At 33.8% G+C, this 17,221-nt stretch overlaps 2 protein-coding genes across 4 annotated transcripts in view; one reads left to right on the top strand and one right to left on the bottom strand.

Annotated features, from left to right (window-relative positions):
• The first annotated feature begins 2,083 nt into the window (after positions 1-2,083).
• Positions 2,084-8,801, top strand: LOC112519097 (eukaryotic translation initiation factor 2 subunit gamma-like). Of its 2 annotated transcripts, none has more exons than XM_025127075.1 (9): positions 2,084-2,252; positions 3,844-4,073; positions 4,214-4,275; positions 5,854-5,966; positions 6,053-6,155; positions 6,361-6,588; positions 6,682-6,900; positions 7,288-7,548; positions 8,089-8,801. In XM_025127075.1, the coding sequence occupies exons 2-9, from the start codon at positions 3,968-3,970 to the stop codon at positions 8,389-8,391; spliced, it is 1,395 nt and encodes a 464-aa protein (XP_024982843.1). In that variant the 5' UTR covers positions 2,084-2,252; positions 3,844-3,967; the 3' UTR covers positions 8,392-8,801. The 2 variants fall into 2 exon arrangements, with proteins under 2 accessions (XP_024982843.1, XP_024982844.1); XM_025127076.1 differs by having other exon boundaries at positions 3,855-4,073.
• Positions 8,802-14,989: 6,188 nt separating this feature from the next.
• The window catches only part of LOC112520368 (N-acetyl-D-glucosamine kinase-like), a 6,338-nt gene continuing 4,106 nt past the window's right edge, over positions 14,990-17,221 (bottom strand). For both annotated transcript variants that reach the window (XM_025128736.1, XM_025128737.1), the window contains exon 8: positions 14,990-15,317. In XM_025128736.1, the coding sequence (XP_024984504.1) occupies positions 15,258-15,317 (60 nt within the window). In that variant the 3' untranslated portion in view covers positions 14,990-15,257. The remainder of the gene's footprint in view (positions 15,318-17,221) is intronic.

The following is a 17,221-nucleotide window of genomic DNA, read 5'->3' on the forward strand; positions in this document are numbered from 1 at the left end:
GATAATAATTAATTATTCTGTTAGAACTCAATAATTATCTCAATTATATTTTAGATTTTTTTATATTTAAAATAAGATGTTTATCATGTATTTGATTGTATTTATCTGCAGTTAGTTACACGAATTCAGATATGGGTTGAAATCGGATAGGGATGAACGGGATTAGGAGTTTTAAGAGTTTTAACCAAATGCTTTATAATATAGTATAGATTAATTTAGGTTTAATAATGAAATAATTTATTTTTGGTTCAATAATATAACATTTTATAAAGATAACAATTAAGTATTCTGTTAGAATTCAATGATTATCGTAATTATATTTTAGATTTTTTATATTTAAAATGAGATGTTTATCCTGTATTTGATTGTGTTTATCTGCAGTTAGTTATACGAATTTAGATATAGGATGAAATCGGATAGGGATGAAAGGGTTTAAGAGTTTTTAAGAGTTTAAGAGTTTTAAGAGTTTTTTAAGAGTTTTAGCCAAATGCTTTATAATATAGTATATATTTTTATGTAAATAACATGTTCCAACAAATGGGAGTTTTCAACAAATGATTCTTAACTTCCAACAACCATTAATAAATAATTAACGTCGAGGGTCACCAATGTAATATTCTAAAATGGAAAATCAAAAGTCAAAATCTTCAAAGAAAACTTATATCCATCTTCACAACGAAGAAATTTATGTAAATTATCTATACTATATTATAAAACATTTGATAAAAACTCTTAAGAACCATTTTTTATGCGTAAAGTATTGTTTATTAATGCATATTACTTAAAACTCAAGATTGCAAGTAGATTGTGCGTAAGTACAACTTATTAAAGCTCCATATCTAAATTCGTGTAACTAACTGCAGATAAACATAATCAAATACAAGATAAACATCCCATTTTAAATATAAAAAATCTAAAATATAACTAGGATAATCATTGGGTTCTAACAGAATACTTAATTATTATTTTTATAAAATGTTATATTATTAAACCAAAAATAAATTATATAAAAAATGAGAACTTTTAAATAGTTGATTTGATATGGTATATTTTTTTCAAATTTTTATGATATCTTCAAATTTATATTTTATTCAAAAATAAAATAATTATCGCTTTCTTAAAAACACATAAAATCGTATTATAACATCGACAGAGACAAATAATAAAATAAAACATTAATAAAAAGATGTGTCTCGCTGCATTGTGCGAGTACTCTTCTAGTATTATTAAAATATCCGGTACCTTTCATAAAATATTTTTGAGTTAAGTACTAATTTGTTCCCTATGGTTTGGTGGTTTTTATGAAAATGGTCCCTGGACTTCATTTATTATATATTAGAACTTGTTGTATGTTGTTTTGTAACGAACTGGTCCATCACTCTAATAGTTGCTTGAAAGGAAAAACAAACTAGCAGAAATCACAAACCTCAAGATTCGCGAAGAAACCGAACAAGGAAGATCGATCTTTGTTGTGAAGAGAGTGGTTCGTATTTGTTGTGAGACGGATCAAGATTCACAACCACAGATTGAGATTCGCACAGCCACAGATCGAACGATCTCTATTGTGAAGAGAAGAGGTGTTCGTATTTGAGGAAGATCGATCTCTGTTAGAAGAGTGGATTGATCTCTGTTGTGATCGATTGTGAAAGAGAAGAGTAGATCGATTGTGAAAGAGGTGTTGTGAGAGATTAGGATATAGAAAGGGTGTTAACAGGGTTAAAATGGTAAACCGGTAAAATATGACTTTCATAAGCCAAAAATGATTAACTTATCAAAAACTGCTTATTACCGGTTTGGCACCGGTATAAACAGTTTTCTTTAACCCTCTTCCAAATACTAGGATTTAACTTATCATTGATGTCAAACTGAAATTAGTAAAAAAAACACCTAAAATAAGCAAATCCCAAAAACCCCCTCAGTAAAGAGGTGTGAACTATATGCACAAAAATGTAATTTATTCTAAAACTTTAAATCGGGTATATAAATCGGGTTGTGTTTAGTTGGGCCTGGCCCAATCGATTTGTGCCTCTCTACTCCCACTCTCCCCTAAGCGGCCGTACCTCCCTTCACTTCCATCCACTTCAGCCGCACCTCCCTTCAGCCGTCTCCGTTTTCGTCATTTCCTTCTCTATTGAACCTGAAGTGAACGGAATTTAACAGAGGCGAGCTCGTGTTGATGCTGTAGAGATCATTTCCTTCATAATCAGTTGAAGCATAAACCCTGATTCGAGAAACTCTAATCGATTAACGAGGTAATTCAATCTATTCAAAACCCTAATTCCATCTTTTCCTTTTTATTGTTACTTTCCGGGTATTATCTGAATAAATCAAGTAATTGTAATCAAACTTTGGAATATGGTTCTTCTTTTGATTTGCTTATATTCATGTTTCTTGCGAGTTTAGTAACTGTTTGGACCTAATTGAGAAAATAGAAGAGTTAGGATGTGATCTTTTGGGGTTATCGGACTAACTTTGAGGAGGATTGGATAACTACATACTGATGATATGAAGATGATGGTGTTGAATTTTGCTCTTCTGATACTCGTGAATATAGAGACAATGCATTCCATCATTCTGCCTGTTTTTACGGTGTAGTTGATCAATTTGTGATTGGTTGTACGTACTTTAGCTGTAGATTTTCACTTGCTTCTGTTGAGGGTTGTTGGTTGGACAACGCTTATTGGTTAATAATCTTTTGGTACATGTCAAATTATCAACCAATGGAAGTTCAAATTGTAACACGATCATCAGCACATTTAGCTCCTTCCTTTAAATCTAGGCCACTCACTTTATGAGTCACTGTTATTGCTAGAATCCCAACTGAGCTTGGGAACCTACATAACTGACTAAAGTTTACTCATCATAGGCTGGGACCGACAACTGTCATCATACAGCATCGCTCGGCACAATTTTGAACATATCTTCATTTTGTTTGATAAGTTTTTTTCCACTGAAGCTAACCTTAGTTCCTTTTGGCTACCTTTTTGTTTAGTTCGTAAAAGCAAGCCTTTTCATGTCATTTGAACATAAGAGTGTTCAAAACTTCAAGTGATGTCAATAGTTGATCTACCACTGATTCCACATCCTAATGCTTAGAAACTTCACTTAGACCATTTGCAATCTGTGTTTCATCTTGTTAGTTTCATTTCACATCCGGTTTCATCTTGTGTTTTTTCCCAATTTATCTGCTGCTGGATAATGTCACATGGACCGTACACAATCTTGAATATTCTTTGTGGTTCAAATCATTTTCAACCCGACAAACCCAACCTAACTAGCATGGTTTGGGGTGGGTTATACTTTTAAAACACTTTGAACGGGTTGAGTTTTTTCAAACCGCAGTCATTGCCCATTGGGTTGGGTTGTTCAAACGCCCCCAAACCAGCGAACCCAACCCGTTTGCACCACAAGTTTTTATCCATTTTCCACTTACTCATTTTATACAACTATCGAAATAAAGAAAAACAGATTGATTAATATTGACAAAACAATCAATCTGTTTTATCCTACTACAAAATCTACCTGTTTTAACTTGTTATTTAGCTTGTTCATTTTATCATTGATATACGAAACATACTTTAATAATTCATTATATTTAGACATTTTTTTCTTTTCATTTTTTTTGTGCTGCTACCCAAGCAATGTTTCTGTTCGATTTTATCGTCATAGCTACCTAACAAGTCATCTAACGATCGGAGACACACCATACTCTAATCTCTCTTAACGTCTATGCTTCTCAGCAATTCGTTGCTTCCTACTTCATAGTCAAGTTCTTGCTTGAATTTTGATTTCTATAGAAGCTCATTTATGATTTGCTAAATTTCTATCCTAATTGCATTTTAGGTGTTTTTCAGTGCCTGGCGACCAAGGAAAGCATTTGACGGTATTTGACGCAGGTTGGGTGTTCACTTAGGGTTTCTACAATTCGTGAGGTTGAATAGTGCAAAGTCCTTCAAGAACAGCAAAAATGTCTCGAAAAGGTCTAATGGAGCAGGATTTGAGCAAGCTGGATGTGGCACAACTACATCCACTCTCCCCAGAGGTCATATCTCGCCAGGCTACAATTAATATTGGTAACTTACTGTTTTTTACTTAGAAAGTTTGTATCTCTGATCTGCTCATGTATTGATGGCCTTCCTTTTCCATCTCTGGAGCTTATAGGACCACCTAAGTTCCCTATGTGGCTGGAAATAATTTTCCTATTTGTTAACAGGTACCATTGGTCATGTGGCTCATGGCAAGTCAACAGTTGTAAAAGCAATTTCTGGTGTGCAGGTCATTACTTCTTTCCTCTTTGCTTTTACTGAAATTTAATCAAATTATCAGAACACTAGTTCTAGGAACTAGGAAGTTAAAACTATACTTTAGATATTTGTTATATGATCTTTTCTCTATTGTAATGCCTTGATGTATATACAAGCATATAAATGGAATAAGGTTTAAGAGATTAAGTTCTTAGGATTTATGGCCAATGTTTTTTTTTTTATTTCTTTTGAAAGCAGTCAACATGTTTCCAAGTTCATACATTCGATATGAGATGGACTTTTCATCGACTTCTAATTTGTAGATGGAATAAACTAGGTCCATAAGTGCTTAATTGCATATTGAAGTGATAGTATAGGTATTTCGATATTAAACATGGTATTCAAGGTACATTAGGGGGAAAAAGGCGAAGCTCCATATGTGCAATGGTAAATGGGAAGATGGGACGGCTATGGCAGATTATGTTAATTTGGTTTTGTTGATGTAAAAAGTATCTATCCTGTTTGGGGTCTCTCTGCAGTTTTTATTTTTCTAATATATTGTTCTTCAAAACTTTGTGCTGCTTTTATCACACTAATCAAATATTAAAAAAATCCACTAAACTCAGGCACTAAACTCAGGCCTGCCAATAGTGAATTGTTTTTAGTGATGAATAAAGTCATGGGAGGTAGTTTGATCTTGTGTTTCAAATTCAATGCTCGAATTTCACGATTATAACTACGGAAATGGGTCTCTTCTTCAAAAAAGGGTTTGTCAATATCTCTATTGTGGATAGGATTAATTATGTATTTGAGCATATAGTGGATTTATTTTTCATCCAATTGTGCACCAGTACTTGTTTGAGTTTCTCTCAGAAGGTATGCAAAACAACAGAACCACTGTGCTTCGGGTTGTGTCTCTACTTACATCTTCAGTAGAAGTCTTGCTTCCGATTCATGCGGCATCTGGTGGACTTAGCATCATATATTTTGTACTTACATTCCCAGTTGCTTGATGTATAAGAAATAACTTCTCATGCAGAAGTCTTTGGACTTGCGCTAATTACGCCTGAGATATTAGAGACTCATCTCTTATTACCAACTTGGGGCTCTTATAGATCTAATTCATTGAAATTCTCTCCAATAAAATGGAAGAATTATAAATCTCCAACATAATAGATACAAATACCGCAAATAGAGCCATTGCGACACCCATCAACGTGTTTTCACTTCATCAAATTAAAATTAAAGAATTGAGTGCTTGCACATATGGCTGAAAACGGGCTTTCTGCAATTGCTGCCTCATTCCTCACCCTGGAGCTACTTTACCATATTAATTCAACGGTTTTAATAAATCCCCTATAGTGGTTCATCTTGTACCAGATCTAGAACTGTTCTCAACAGTTTGTATTTTCTATAACTGTAGCCGTAGGACTAGGCTATGCTCTGTGGGTCTTGCAAAATTGATGAATGGTTTACTAAGTTGATGATTGAAAATAGTGATTTCAATTATTCAACAGTACGAATGTAGATGAAGCATTTTTCTATGTTTATTTCTTTGTATTTTTTCTTCTGGAGAAGCTTCTATAACTTGGTTATTGTTCATATTCAGACTGTTCGTTTTAAAAATGAGTTGGAGCGTAATATTACTATTAAGCTTGGGTATGCAAATGCAAAGATCTACAAGTGTGAAGATGAGCGGTGCCCTCGACCTATGTGTTACAAGTAAGAGTACAAGTTTAGCAATAATAAGGTGTCATGGCATTTAGTATCACCTTGCATCTCAATAAAGATGTATCATATTTTTGCAGGGCCTATGGAAGTGGTAAAGAGGACAGCCCTCTTTGTGATGTGCCTGGATTTGAGAACAGCAAGATGACATTGATGAGGCACGTATCCTTTGTTGACTGCCCAGTAAGTATTAAGATGGCTTCAGGAAGTATTCTCTAAAGTTACTATTACAGTGGTGAAACTTTTTATCGTTCTAGAACGGTGAAAATGTAGCTCTATTTGCTATACTATAGAAATTTTCAAATGTGGAAATATTTTTCTTGAGGTAAGAACTTAGTGTTATCCCTTCCTGTTAATTGACGATTCAATATTTTTATCATATGTGTAGGGACACGATATTCTCATGGCTACTATGCTTAATGGAGCTGCAATTATGGATGGAGCGTTGCTTCTCATAGCTGCAAATGAAAGTTGTCCCCAACCTCAGACTTCTGAGCACTTGGCTGCTGTTGAAATTATGCGTCTCCAGCATATTATAATTCTTCAAAATAAGGTTGATCTAATTCAGGAAAATGTAGCAATAAACCAACACGAGGCAATTCAGAAATTCATCCAGGTTATCTGCAAAGGCCCTTTTTTCATGCTGCTCTTTTACTGTGAATATTATTATCTATATATAGAACCCATCTGCTAAATATCATCGTACCAGGGAACTGTTGCTGATGGTGCACCAGTCATCCCGGTGTCTGCTCAGCTTAAGTATAATATTGATGTTGTGTGCGAATACATAATAAAGCGCATTCCTATCCCAGAGAGGAACTTTATTTCACCTCCTAATATGATAGTAATTCGGTCATTTGATGTGAATAAGCCCGGATCTGAGGTTGATGAGATAAGAGGAGGTGTTGCTGGTGGAAGTATCCTCAAGGTTTGTTCTTCGGCTGCTCTTTTTTTCATATAAGTTCTATTTATATTTTGAAAATCTTAGCCATACAGCCAAAGATGCCCTAAGACAAGTTCTAACTGTTCGGAAGGGAACATGATCAATAGAACCTGGCTGGGAGAGGGGAGCCCATTCCTATAGTTATTATTATATTACCCGTAGTTTCTATCTCTATCATTTTATTACCATACATGATACATCTGATTGCCAAATGTAGAATCATTTACTATATCAAATGTGTCAAGATTTGGCACTTGGTGGTTATCGGATCTATTTTCTTTCATGCTTTCTGTTTAATATTTCAAGTTTATCCTTGATGTCGTAAATCAAGTTCCTGATAACTTTTATCACGTGGATCTTTGTTCTACACAGGGAGTGTTGAAGGTAAACCAGAACATCGAGGTCCGTCCTGGGATTGTTGTCAAAGACGAGAGTGGCAACATTAAATGCACCCCAATATACTCTAGAATAGTTTCGTTATATGCGGAGCAGAATGAACTTCAATTTGCTGTACCCGGAGGACTTATTGGAGTCGGAACAACAATGGACCCTATGTTGACACGTGCTGATCGGCTGGTAGGACAGGTTCTTGGGGAGGTCGGGTCTCTTCCCGATGTTTATGTTGAACTCGAGGTAAGCCACGAGTACATGTGAGAAATGGTTCTTTTTTCATTTTCTCTTTGAAAACCAAACCAAAGCTACCCAGTATATCCCACCTGAAGGTAGGGTCTGAGGGTTAAGTTGTATACAGACCTTATCTCTGTCTCACAAGACAGATATGCCATCTGGGGTTAAGATATATGCAGACCTTACCTCCGGCAGAGGGCTATTTTAGAGAAGACCCCCGACTTGCATTTTTTTCTTCTTTAAAACCAAACCAACCTGGTATATCCCACCTGAATATAGGGTTTGCCAGTTTGGGGATAAGATATGTGCAGATGTTACCTTTTCTTTCTGTTGAGAGACAGACCACCTGTTTCCAAAAAGACCCCCCCAAGGCTCTCATTCGTTTTCTCTTTTAAAATCAAACAGACTCGTTCCAGTGCCACTAGAAATTAGGGCATAAGGGTGAGATGTACATACCTCTATCCTGAAGGGCAGAGCAGCAGTTCCTATGATCGAGTTGTCTTTTAGTTGGGTTGAAATCTGTTCATCATTGTCTTTTGTGAACAGGTGAACTTCTTTCTTTTGCGTCGGCTGCTGGGTGTAAAGACAAAAGGAACCGAGAGGCAAGGGAAGGTATCAAAATTAGCGAAGGGAGAAATTCTGATGCTGAACATAGGATCCATGTCGACAGGGGCTCGTGTTTTGGCGGTTAAGAACGATTTAGCAAAACTGCAGCTCACCTCCCCAGTTTGTACGAGCAAAGGTGAGAAGATTGCACTAAGCAGGAGAGTCGAGAAGCACTGGCGTCTGATTGGTTGGGGACAGATTCAAGCAGGTCTGACTCTTGAAATCCCACCCTGCCCAATTTAGACTTTTTAAGACCCACCACACATTTGGATTCCAGTTTTGCCTGCTGCTGCTGCTGCTGCTGCTACTACTTGATTCTTATATGCTGTTAGATTTGGTAGCATTTGTGATTTTACTACTATCAAAACTTGTTTTGAAGAGGAGCTTTGCATGTGCTATAAACCAATGGAAAGGATACATCTGCCTTTCCCCTTCCCCTTTCCCTTTCTTTCTTAAGGAAAATTGAGATTATGCTACCCTCCAAAGTACTGGTCCCACGGCCATCGTAAGAGAGAAATTGCGGTGTCTTAGGGTGGGGCCAGATTCGAACCCGAGACTTTGGTGTGGAAACTCCCTTTGCTTTTCTTCTTTTACATTATTGTCCTTGATTGTTGAAGAAGACATGAAATGGAAAATGCAAGCTTTTGGTCACCAAATACTTGTACCAATAAAGAATACGTTGAAATGCGATATGTGAACCGGGCCTTCAATGCTTTGGAACGGAGTGATGGCTTGAAAGCATGGTGATTGTTGAAACACTCGGTGTGCTCATATCCTTCTATGTAGGGGTGCTCGTAGTTGGGTTGATCGGGTTGAAAATATTTGAACAACCCAACCCAATGCTAGCGGTTTGAAAAAATCGTAATCCAACCCGTACGAGTTGGTTGGATTGATACTTTGGTATATTAAAATATTATTCTAACTTTGAATATGTTATTTTATTACTCATAATTTTTTTTCATCATCAGTCATTTGATACAATTTATCTATATTTTTTACGTATATCACATTCAGTTAATTTTCTCAATTTACATATATATGTTCACAGTTACTGAATATATATATATGAATGAGTTATATAGAGATGTGAATAAATTGAAAATATGTGTATGTGAAAAGCATATATAATAATGTAATTGTCTAATGTATATATTAATAGAAGTTTAACAATCATATTAAATCCAAGAAATAAAGATATTGGGTTTATTGGGTTGGGTTTAAATAATAGTAACCCAATATCAACCTAATACATACAGTTTGATACTTTTACAATTTGATTAAATATCAGATTGCTTCGGATTGGATTATTTTGGGTTGGGTTGGTCGGATTTTTGAGCAATCCTACTTTTATGCATCATTGGGCCTTATTCAGGTTTTAATAACATCCGATGTGATGGGCGGATTTACGGGGTGGTAATGGGTGCTTGTGCAACCCCTACATTATTTTTATGACATTGTTACCTATCGATTTCAAGATCAGACTAAAATGTAGTGATTTGTGCATTGGATTATACTGTCCAAATCGTACAACCAAAATCGAATCAAAAAGCTCTAAACCTACGGTACTGAGAACCATAGGTTGTTTCGAAGTGAAGAGTGCTAGACCAGTGGCTGAACCAAGAGTAGGCGAGGGGTCTGTTTGAGCCCTAGTGTGGAAACCGTAGAAGGATGGTGCTCTGGTGACGATTCTGACCTGCAGCCTTCGTTGATTGGTTCGACGGAGGCTAATCGAGAGAGAACACCTAGGATTTAGGGTTCAGACGGGATGGTGATTAGGCCGCCGGTGGAGGTCACCGTCAGAGGATTTGTGAGCAATATTTTTAGATCGGCTCATGTGAATGAAAGAAAAGCAACCGATTGTGTTTAAAAATAATAGATTCATTAAGATGCGGTCTCTGATAAAAGGTCCGTCTTTTAATGGTTTTTAAAATTCTTTAAGTAATTTTGTATCTTGGATCATCTTTAATTATTCAGCACCTTAATTTTATTATAATCAATTACTAAAGGATAGTATTTTATTTTACACTATATTATAAGATTTCTTTAATCATTCAGACTACTTAATTATTTTTTACCAAATCATTCAACAACTAACAAATAGCAACTTAGATTCTTCAAAATGTTAATTATTTATTGTTTCCATCCGTTATTTATAGAAATATTTTACTTTTCTCTCCACGGAAAAAGATTATCATCCTGACAGCTTTGACTTTCAACTTTTAATAATTACAAATTAACCCCTGTTATTTAAACTGTTTTCAGTTTCAAGAACTATTTTGATAATTCTGACCCTGTTTTCAATTATATTATGAAGATTTAATAGTGTCAATCTCGATTTAAGGATTTTATTGCATTTTAGTCTAAATAGTTTCAAAAGAAATATATATCCTTTATTTATTTATTTATAGGCATGGGATTGAGACGGGGATGGGGCAGGGACCTCAATCCTCGTCTCCGTCCCCGACTACTTATCTTTATCCTCATCCCCGCCGAGGAATATAATTACATCCTCATGCCCAACGGGGATTTTTTTTCCTGTTTATATAAGTTATTTTAAATTAAATATGTAAGAGATCATACATGTTTAAATCTCAAACATTTTCAATAAACCTACAACCAAAATGAATTTAATTTAATACAAAAAAGAACCACAACATCATATAAGAACTAATAACCTAAAACCAAAAAAGTTCAATTAAATCCAAAAAAAACTTAAAGTCACGTGTACAAAAAGATATTAAGTAATATAAAATCATATCGAGTAATTGTATTTTGATTTGACATCCAAAATATTACATATTAACATTAAAAAAATAATTTAGATTATAAACCTAGTTATGAAATAAAAAATTATTAACTATCGTTTTAGTTGAAAAAAATAATATATAATATACACATATATATATATATATATATATATATATAATTTATTAATATAATAAGGAATTAGTATTATATCGGTTTAGTTGTATTCATTATATTTGTATGATCTTGGGGTATTAGGCTTTGTTGGAAGTGTGTAGGAGATCTCGGGTATTTTAGCAACTTCTAATATTGTCTCAAATTGTGCCAGATACGGATGTTCGTACTTCTTTCAGCGACACTCTACTCGTTTATATTTGTTATATGTGACATTTCTTGTGAATCATTTGTCTCAATTGCTTCGTTGGTTGATATATGAAATTTCGATCCTCAAATTATTATCGTAACAACACCCGTTCTTGTTTCAAAACCTTGATATTTGATATCTTTATTTTGATTTGCGTTGTTGGCTTATTTTTGTGGCGAATTACGTTTTTGGTCTTTCGATTATAAGATCTTGATACATGGTGATATACTTGGAGTTGAGGTTGGTTTATATTCATCCATGTACATATACAACCCTTTGTTATATGGTTTGGAGAGTAGAAATACCGAGTCAACCACCTATAGGGGTATTGTAGGCATGTGTGGCGCCAGTGACGTGACACTATTCGTGGCGTGCGATGTCTCCTTCTGATTTTTGTATGTGCTCTGATTAGAGCTGGCCACAGTGAGATGAGTGATTTTATTCAGTAGGTATATGGGTCGGTCCTAGGATTTTGGAGCTTTTATTATCGGTGTGCAATGTAATGCCATACATGCCACTGATTTTTGGATACACATGGAGTCGTGAATCTAGTTTTATACGTAAGATTTTAGTACACATATCGAATGCAACAAGTTATTGGGTAAGTGCTTACCTGGGTAAGAGTCGCCATCCTTGCTTACCGGGTAAGACTCTATATTTTTTTCATTGCTCTTACCCGGTAAGATTTTTGGCCCTTCTCATGTTCATCCGATAAGAAAATTTATCGGTAACCACTTACCAAGTAAGTGTTTAGTAAACGACCCCTAAGTCATTATTGGATTTAAAGGAAGATTTATTAGAGTTAGATTTGTTGTGGTTAGAGATCCCGTTTCCGTTGCAGATTTGAGGTGTTACACGCTAGTTGGAGTATATTTTATGGACTTCTTGACATTTTTTCAATTATAACTCTTATTAATATTAATTGTGTTAATTATAACCAAATATTAATAAAAACTAGTTGTTACTAATATTAATTATTAATAAATATTAAACAATAGTAATTAATTTTAATTATACATTATATATTAATATTAACTAAATATTTAGAATCATTATTAACTAATTATATCAATTATTTTTATATTATAACTTTTCATTATCTATACTATATTATAAAACATTTGACAAAAACTCTTAAATCCATTTTTTATGCATGAAGTAATGTATATTGATGCATATTACTTATAGTTCAAGATTATAAGTAAATTATGCATAAGTACAAGTTATTAAAGGTCCACGTATGAATTCGTCTAACTAATTACGGATAAACATCAGATAAAGGATAAACATCTCATTTTTAAATATAAAAAATCTAAAATATAATTAGGATAATTATCGAGTTTTAACAAAATAATTAACTATTATCTTTATAAGAAAACTATATTACTAAACCAAATATAAATTACTTCATTATTGAACTTAAATTAAATTATAATTAAAAATTTGAATTAAAAAACAAAAAATAGAAATTTTAAATAGTTAATTTGATACTACTAACGATATAATTGTGTCAAATTTTTATGATATCTTCAAATTTATATTTTATTCAAAAATAAGAACATCATCGTTTTTTCAAAATCACATAAAATTATATTATAACATCAATTAAGATAACAAAATAAAATGAAATATTAAAATCAAAATGTATCTTGCTGCATTGTGTGAGTACCCTTCTAGTTGTTATTAAATAAATTTAATTATCAACAAGCAAATATAGCAATTTTTAAAATGTTTATATAAGTTACATACAAATTAAAATTATACTTATTTTGTTTTTTTTTTTTGTCTCGTTTTAAGGAAAACACATGTTTATCTTTGTATGAGCTTTTATTTATCAAAAATCTTAACAATACTTGAAAATCGACTATTATTCCTCTGTATATGATGTTGTTAACATGTTTATATAAGAAAATTAATAAAATTATATTTTGTTGTATTTGCTACTCAGTTACGAAATTAACCAAAAAACCACAAAAGTCCCTCTTAAAGGTGGAATTTGGCCAAAAACATGTCGTGCATAAAACGTAGTAATGTGTGTTGCTCAAAAATGAAGATCGATTCTGTAAGTTATTATATCCCTATGACATGTGTCACATAGTGATACTGCTAGGGTGTATGTAAATCTATAGGGTCGTACACAAAAAAATGCGTTTAATTTCATTTGTAGAAACTTGGATTAAATCAAGTTGATTATGGATATAGTTATTTTTGGAGGATGATTATGAAAATATGTGTTAAGATGTAATTATGATAATTATAGGGTGTTATTTGTAAATATGTATAACTATATTAAAGTTTAAGATAATTATATTTATGTTACAGATGGTTATTAAACCTTGTTTGAGTTATATTTCATCCATAATTCCAACTATCTATACTATATTATAAAGCATTAGGAAAAACTCTTAAAAATCATTTTTTTATGCATGAAGTACTGCTTATTGATGCATATTACTTAAAATTCAAGATTACAAGTAATTTTGCATATGTATAACTTATTAAAGCTCTATTTTTAAATTTGTGTAACTAACTGCAAATAAAACATAATCAAATACAGGATAAACATCTATTTCAGATATAGAAAATCTAAAATATAATTAAGATAATAATTGAGTTTTAAGAAAATGTTTATTATTAATTTATAAAAAATTATATTGTTAAACCAAAAATAAATTACTTTGTAAGTAGTTGTTTGAAAGAAAATCTTAATGCATCGAAGATTTGTAAGTAGTTGTTTGAACATGAAAGATCACCCTACAGACTGACCATATCTCTGCAAAAGTGTCTCTGCATGAACAATGTTGTATGCACACAGTGTTTGTGTATTAATTCTTGATATACATCAATAAGAATTAAAAAGTTTGAAAAAAGTCTGTATAATTGTATTCAACCCCCCCCCCCCACTTTTACAATTACTTTATGTTTATTGTCATTTCATTCGAAACCAACAAGGTATTTATGTATTTTAATTTTTTTTTTTAATTTATAAGATTTTCATGTTTCAAGATTTTAAATTAGCAAGTTTTCTCAAATTTTTTCGTGAAACAACTAAATTTCTAAAGGATTTCTTGCAGAAAATCCGTCGGAAAGTGTTTTATTTTTAAAAATAAAAAACAAAAAGTTCATATTTTAAACAAGGAAAAAAATTACCGGAATAATTTCCATCGGAAATCCGTCAATAATTTATTTTTTATTTTTGGAAAAAGTAAAAACAACTCTTATTTTAATCAAGAGGAAAAAATTTAAATAAATTTAGGCGCGGAAATTTTGTGGGAAAAATTAATCACATTTTTTTAACTCCGGTAATTAACTCAAGAAAATTATAAAATGTCAAAAACAATTTCGACGGATTTTTGGATGCAAGATCCACCGAAAAATACAAATCCACAAGAAATTCCGCCGGAAATCGGGTTTTCCAGCGGATTTGGCGGTCGGAAAACCCCTTTTTTTAGTAGTGTAAGGTGATGTGTCGAGGGCTTCTTCCGTTCGAGTTGCTCACCTAAGTACAGCTAAATCCTAGTGACCCCAAGAAGATTTGAATAGGCAACCTATGGGAAAGAACCCAAGGCCTAACCTTTATTTGCGAGTTGAGTTGAAGCTCAAGGTTTGTAACCGAACCAGAAATGGTCCCCCAATCAAGACCCATGAATCACACAAATGTGAGCAGGATGCTAAAGTAGTAACTTGTTATTCTGATAAAAGAAGTATATACGTTGAACAAGAGAGGCCGATATGAACAGTTGATGAATACAAGAATAACAGTCGCAGTTGATGAATACAAGAATAACAGTCGCAGTTGATGAATACAAGAATAACAGTCGCGCAACAAAAAAATCTTGCTGTTCAGTTTCGGTGTTCTTTTATCTTTCCTTTGCTACTATACAGTTCAAATCCGACATCAATAATGGTCGACTTCTTTTCGTTTATTTTTAGCCTAATCACATGTGAACATGCCTGGAGGGCTCGTACCTAACGATTGTCAACTTCCAAATGCTTCGTGTTAGGATTGTTCCTTTATGAAGTTCCACGCAAGCAAAGCTGCTCCAACAGCAGGCTCGACCTGATTTAATCCAAGGAAGCAAACAAATAATCGTAGAAGATGTAATATATGTGTATATTTGGTTTATGATTAATAAAAAAAGTCTTGTTTGGGATGATCACTTTTCCATCTACTATTATATAGTAAATGGGGTTTAGAAAGACAGGGTTTACATACTCTTTCTAAGACGGAGGTCTCCTTAAATATATCGTCCGGTTTTGGCTAAAGAGGAAGAAGATTCAAAACTAGAATTTTCGGCTTTAAGGTGAGTGTAAAACGCTTTGAGTATTAATCATTTGTATACAAGTCTGTTGCTATTAGAACTTGCTGTTATGAAATGCATTGCATGTTAACCGGTTATACCCTAAACCGGACAAGTATCATCCGGTGTAACCCTAAACCGGACAAGAGTCATCCGGTGTAACCCTAAACTGGTTGAAGTATCGTCCGGATTACCCCTAAACCGGACAAGAGTTGACCGATGTGTTTCCTAAATCGACCAAGTTTCATTCGATTTACCTATTAAATCGAACAAGAGTTAACCGGATTAAAGTTCAAATCGTTCAAGACTGCGTTGTCCGGATTCCTTATCCGGCTGTTGTGCGGATTCCTTATCCGGATGTTGTCCGGATTACAAGTCCGGCTGTTGTCCGGATTACAAGTCCGGCTGAAGTTGACCGGATTGCAAGTCCGGTCAACGTTATATCAAAATATAATTCCACTCAATAATAGAAGAAATGGTAATGGCGGTGTAACCGCGAGAGAGTGGTAATGGCGGTGTAACCGCGAGAGAGTGGTAATGGCGGTGTAACCGCGAGAAAGAGAGATTCTATAATAGAATATAGATAAAATGCATATATCTGTACAGATCTGTTTCTAAACTTCTAGTTTGGAATATAAGTTGTTGTATGAGTTTTGTACACTCACTAGACCTTTTGGGTCTAATGCTCAGTTGTTGGACTAATCTGTTTTGCAGGTCATCATACATCACAAGACAAAGGAAAGGGAAAAGTTCAAACAATAGTGTTTAGATGCATATAAGTGTATTAAACAAAGTTTTTAGCCCATATTTTGTAAACAATATAAAGTTTGGCTATTAGATGTGATTGTTATATAATACATGTAAGTGCAGAATTGTGGGTTGTTACAAAAGAAATGCATACAAAATGTTAACAGCAAAAGTTATTCAACTTTGCAACATGTTCATTGTGGTTATATGTGGAATCCTCTAAGATTACTCTCCATATTGAGAATATATAGAACCCTGGTAGATTACTCCAAAAGAGCCTTTTAGGGGGGGGGGGGGGGGGGGGGGGGGGGGGGTTCAGTCCCAAAATAAATGCCATAATAAAAATGGCATACAGTTTTAGGAATATGTAATTACTACACTTTTTAATTAACTAAACGATACTTGTACCCTTAATAATAAGGAGAGAAATTTTTCTCCATCACATAATCAAGGGTAAAATGGAAAAATAGACACTTATCTTTTTTAAAGTGAACACTTATTTTGGGACAAACTAAAATAGAATTATGGACACTTATTTGGGGACGGATGGAGTATTGAAGAGGAAGTGTTAAAGTCTAGCCAACATGACACTCTATCCCCCTTCAAAAAAGGCTAGACGGGCAAAAGATGTCCAAAGTGTCGAGTTGCAGGTGAAGATGTTCCGGATGGTAGACTTGGCGCTGAAACCATTTGAAATATGTGAAACCTAATTGGATTACTCTCCAAAAAGCCCTTGAAGAGAGAAGGGTGGTTAAACAATATATTGAAGAGAAATTTCCAAGTGTAGTCAATGTGAGACTCTTAACATTCATGATGCTAGAGGGTGGCCCTCCCAAGCAATGGGATGTATCAAACACCAAACTAAACAAACTCAGTATATCCCCCTCAAGAGAAAGATCTTTTTTTGGTGGGGGTG

Source organism: Cynara cardunculus, assembly GCF_001531365.2.
Source record: "Cynara cardunculus var. scolymus isolate 2C chromosome LG 10, CcrdV1, whole genome shotgun sequence".
In the NCBI taxonomy this organism is placed as follows: Eukaryota; Viridiplantae; Streptophyta; class Magnoliopsida; order Asterales; family Asteraceae; genus Cynara; species Cynara cardunculus.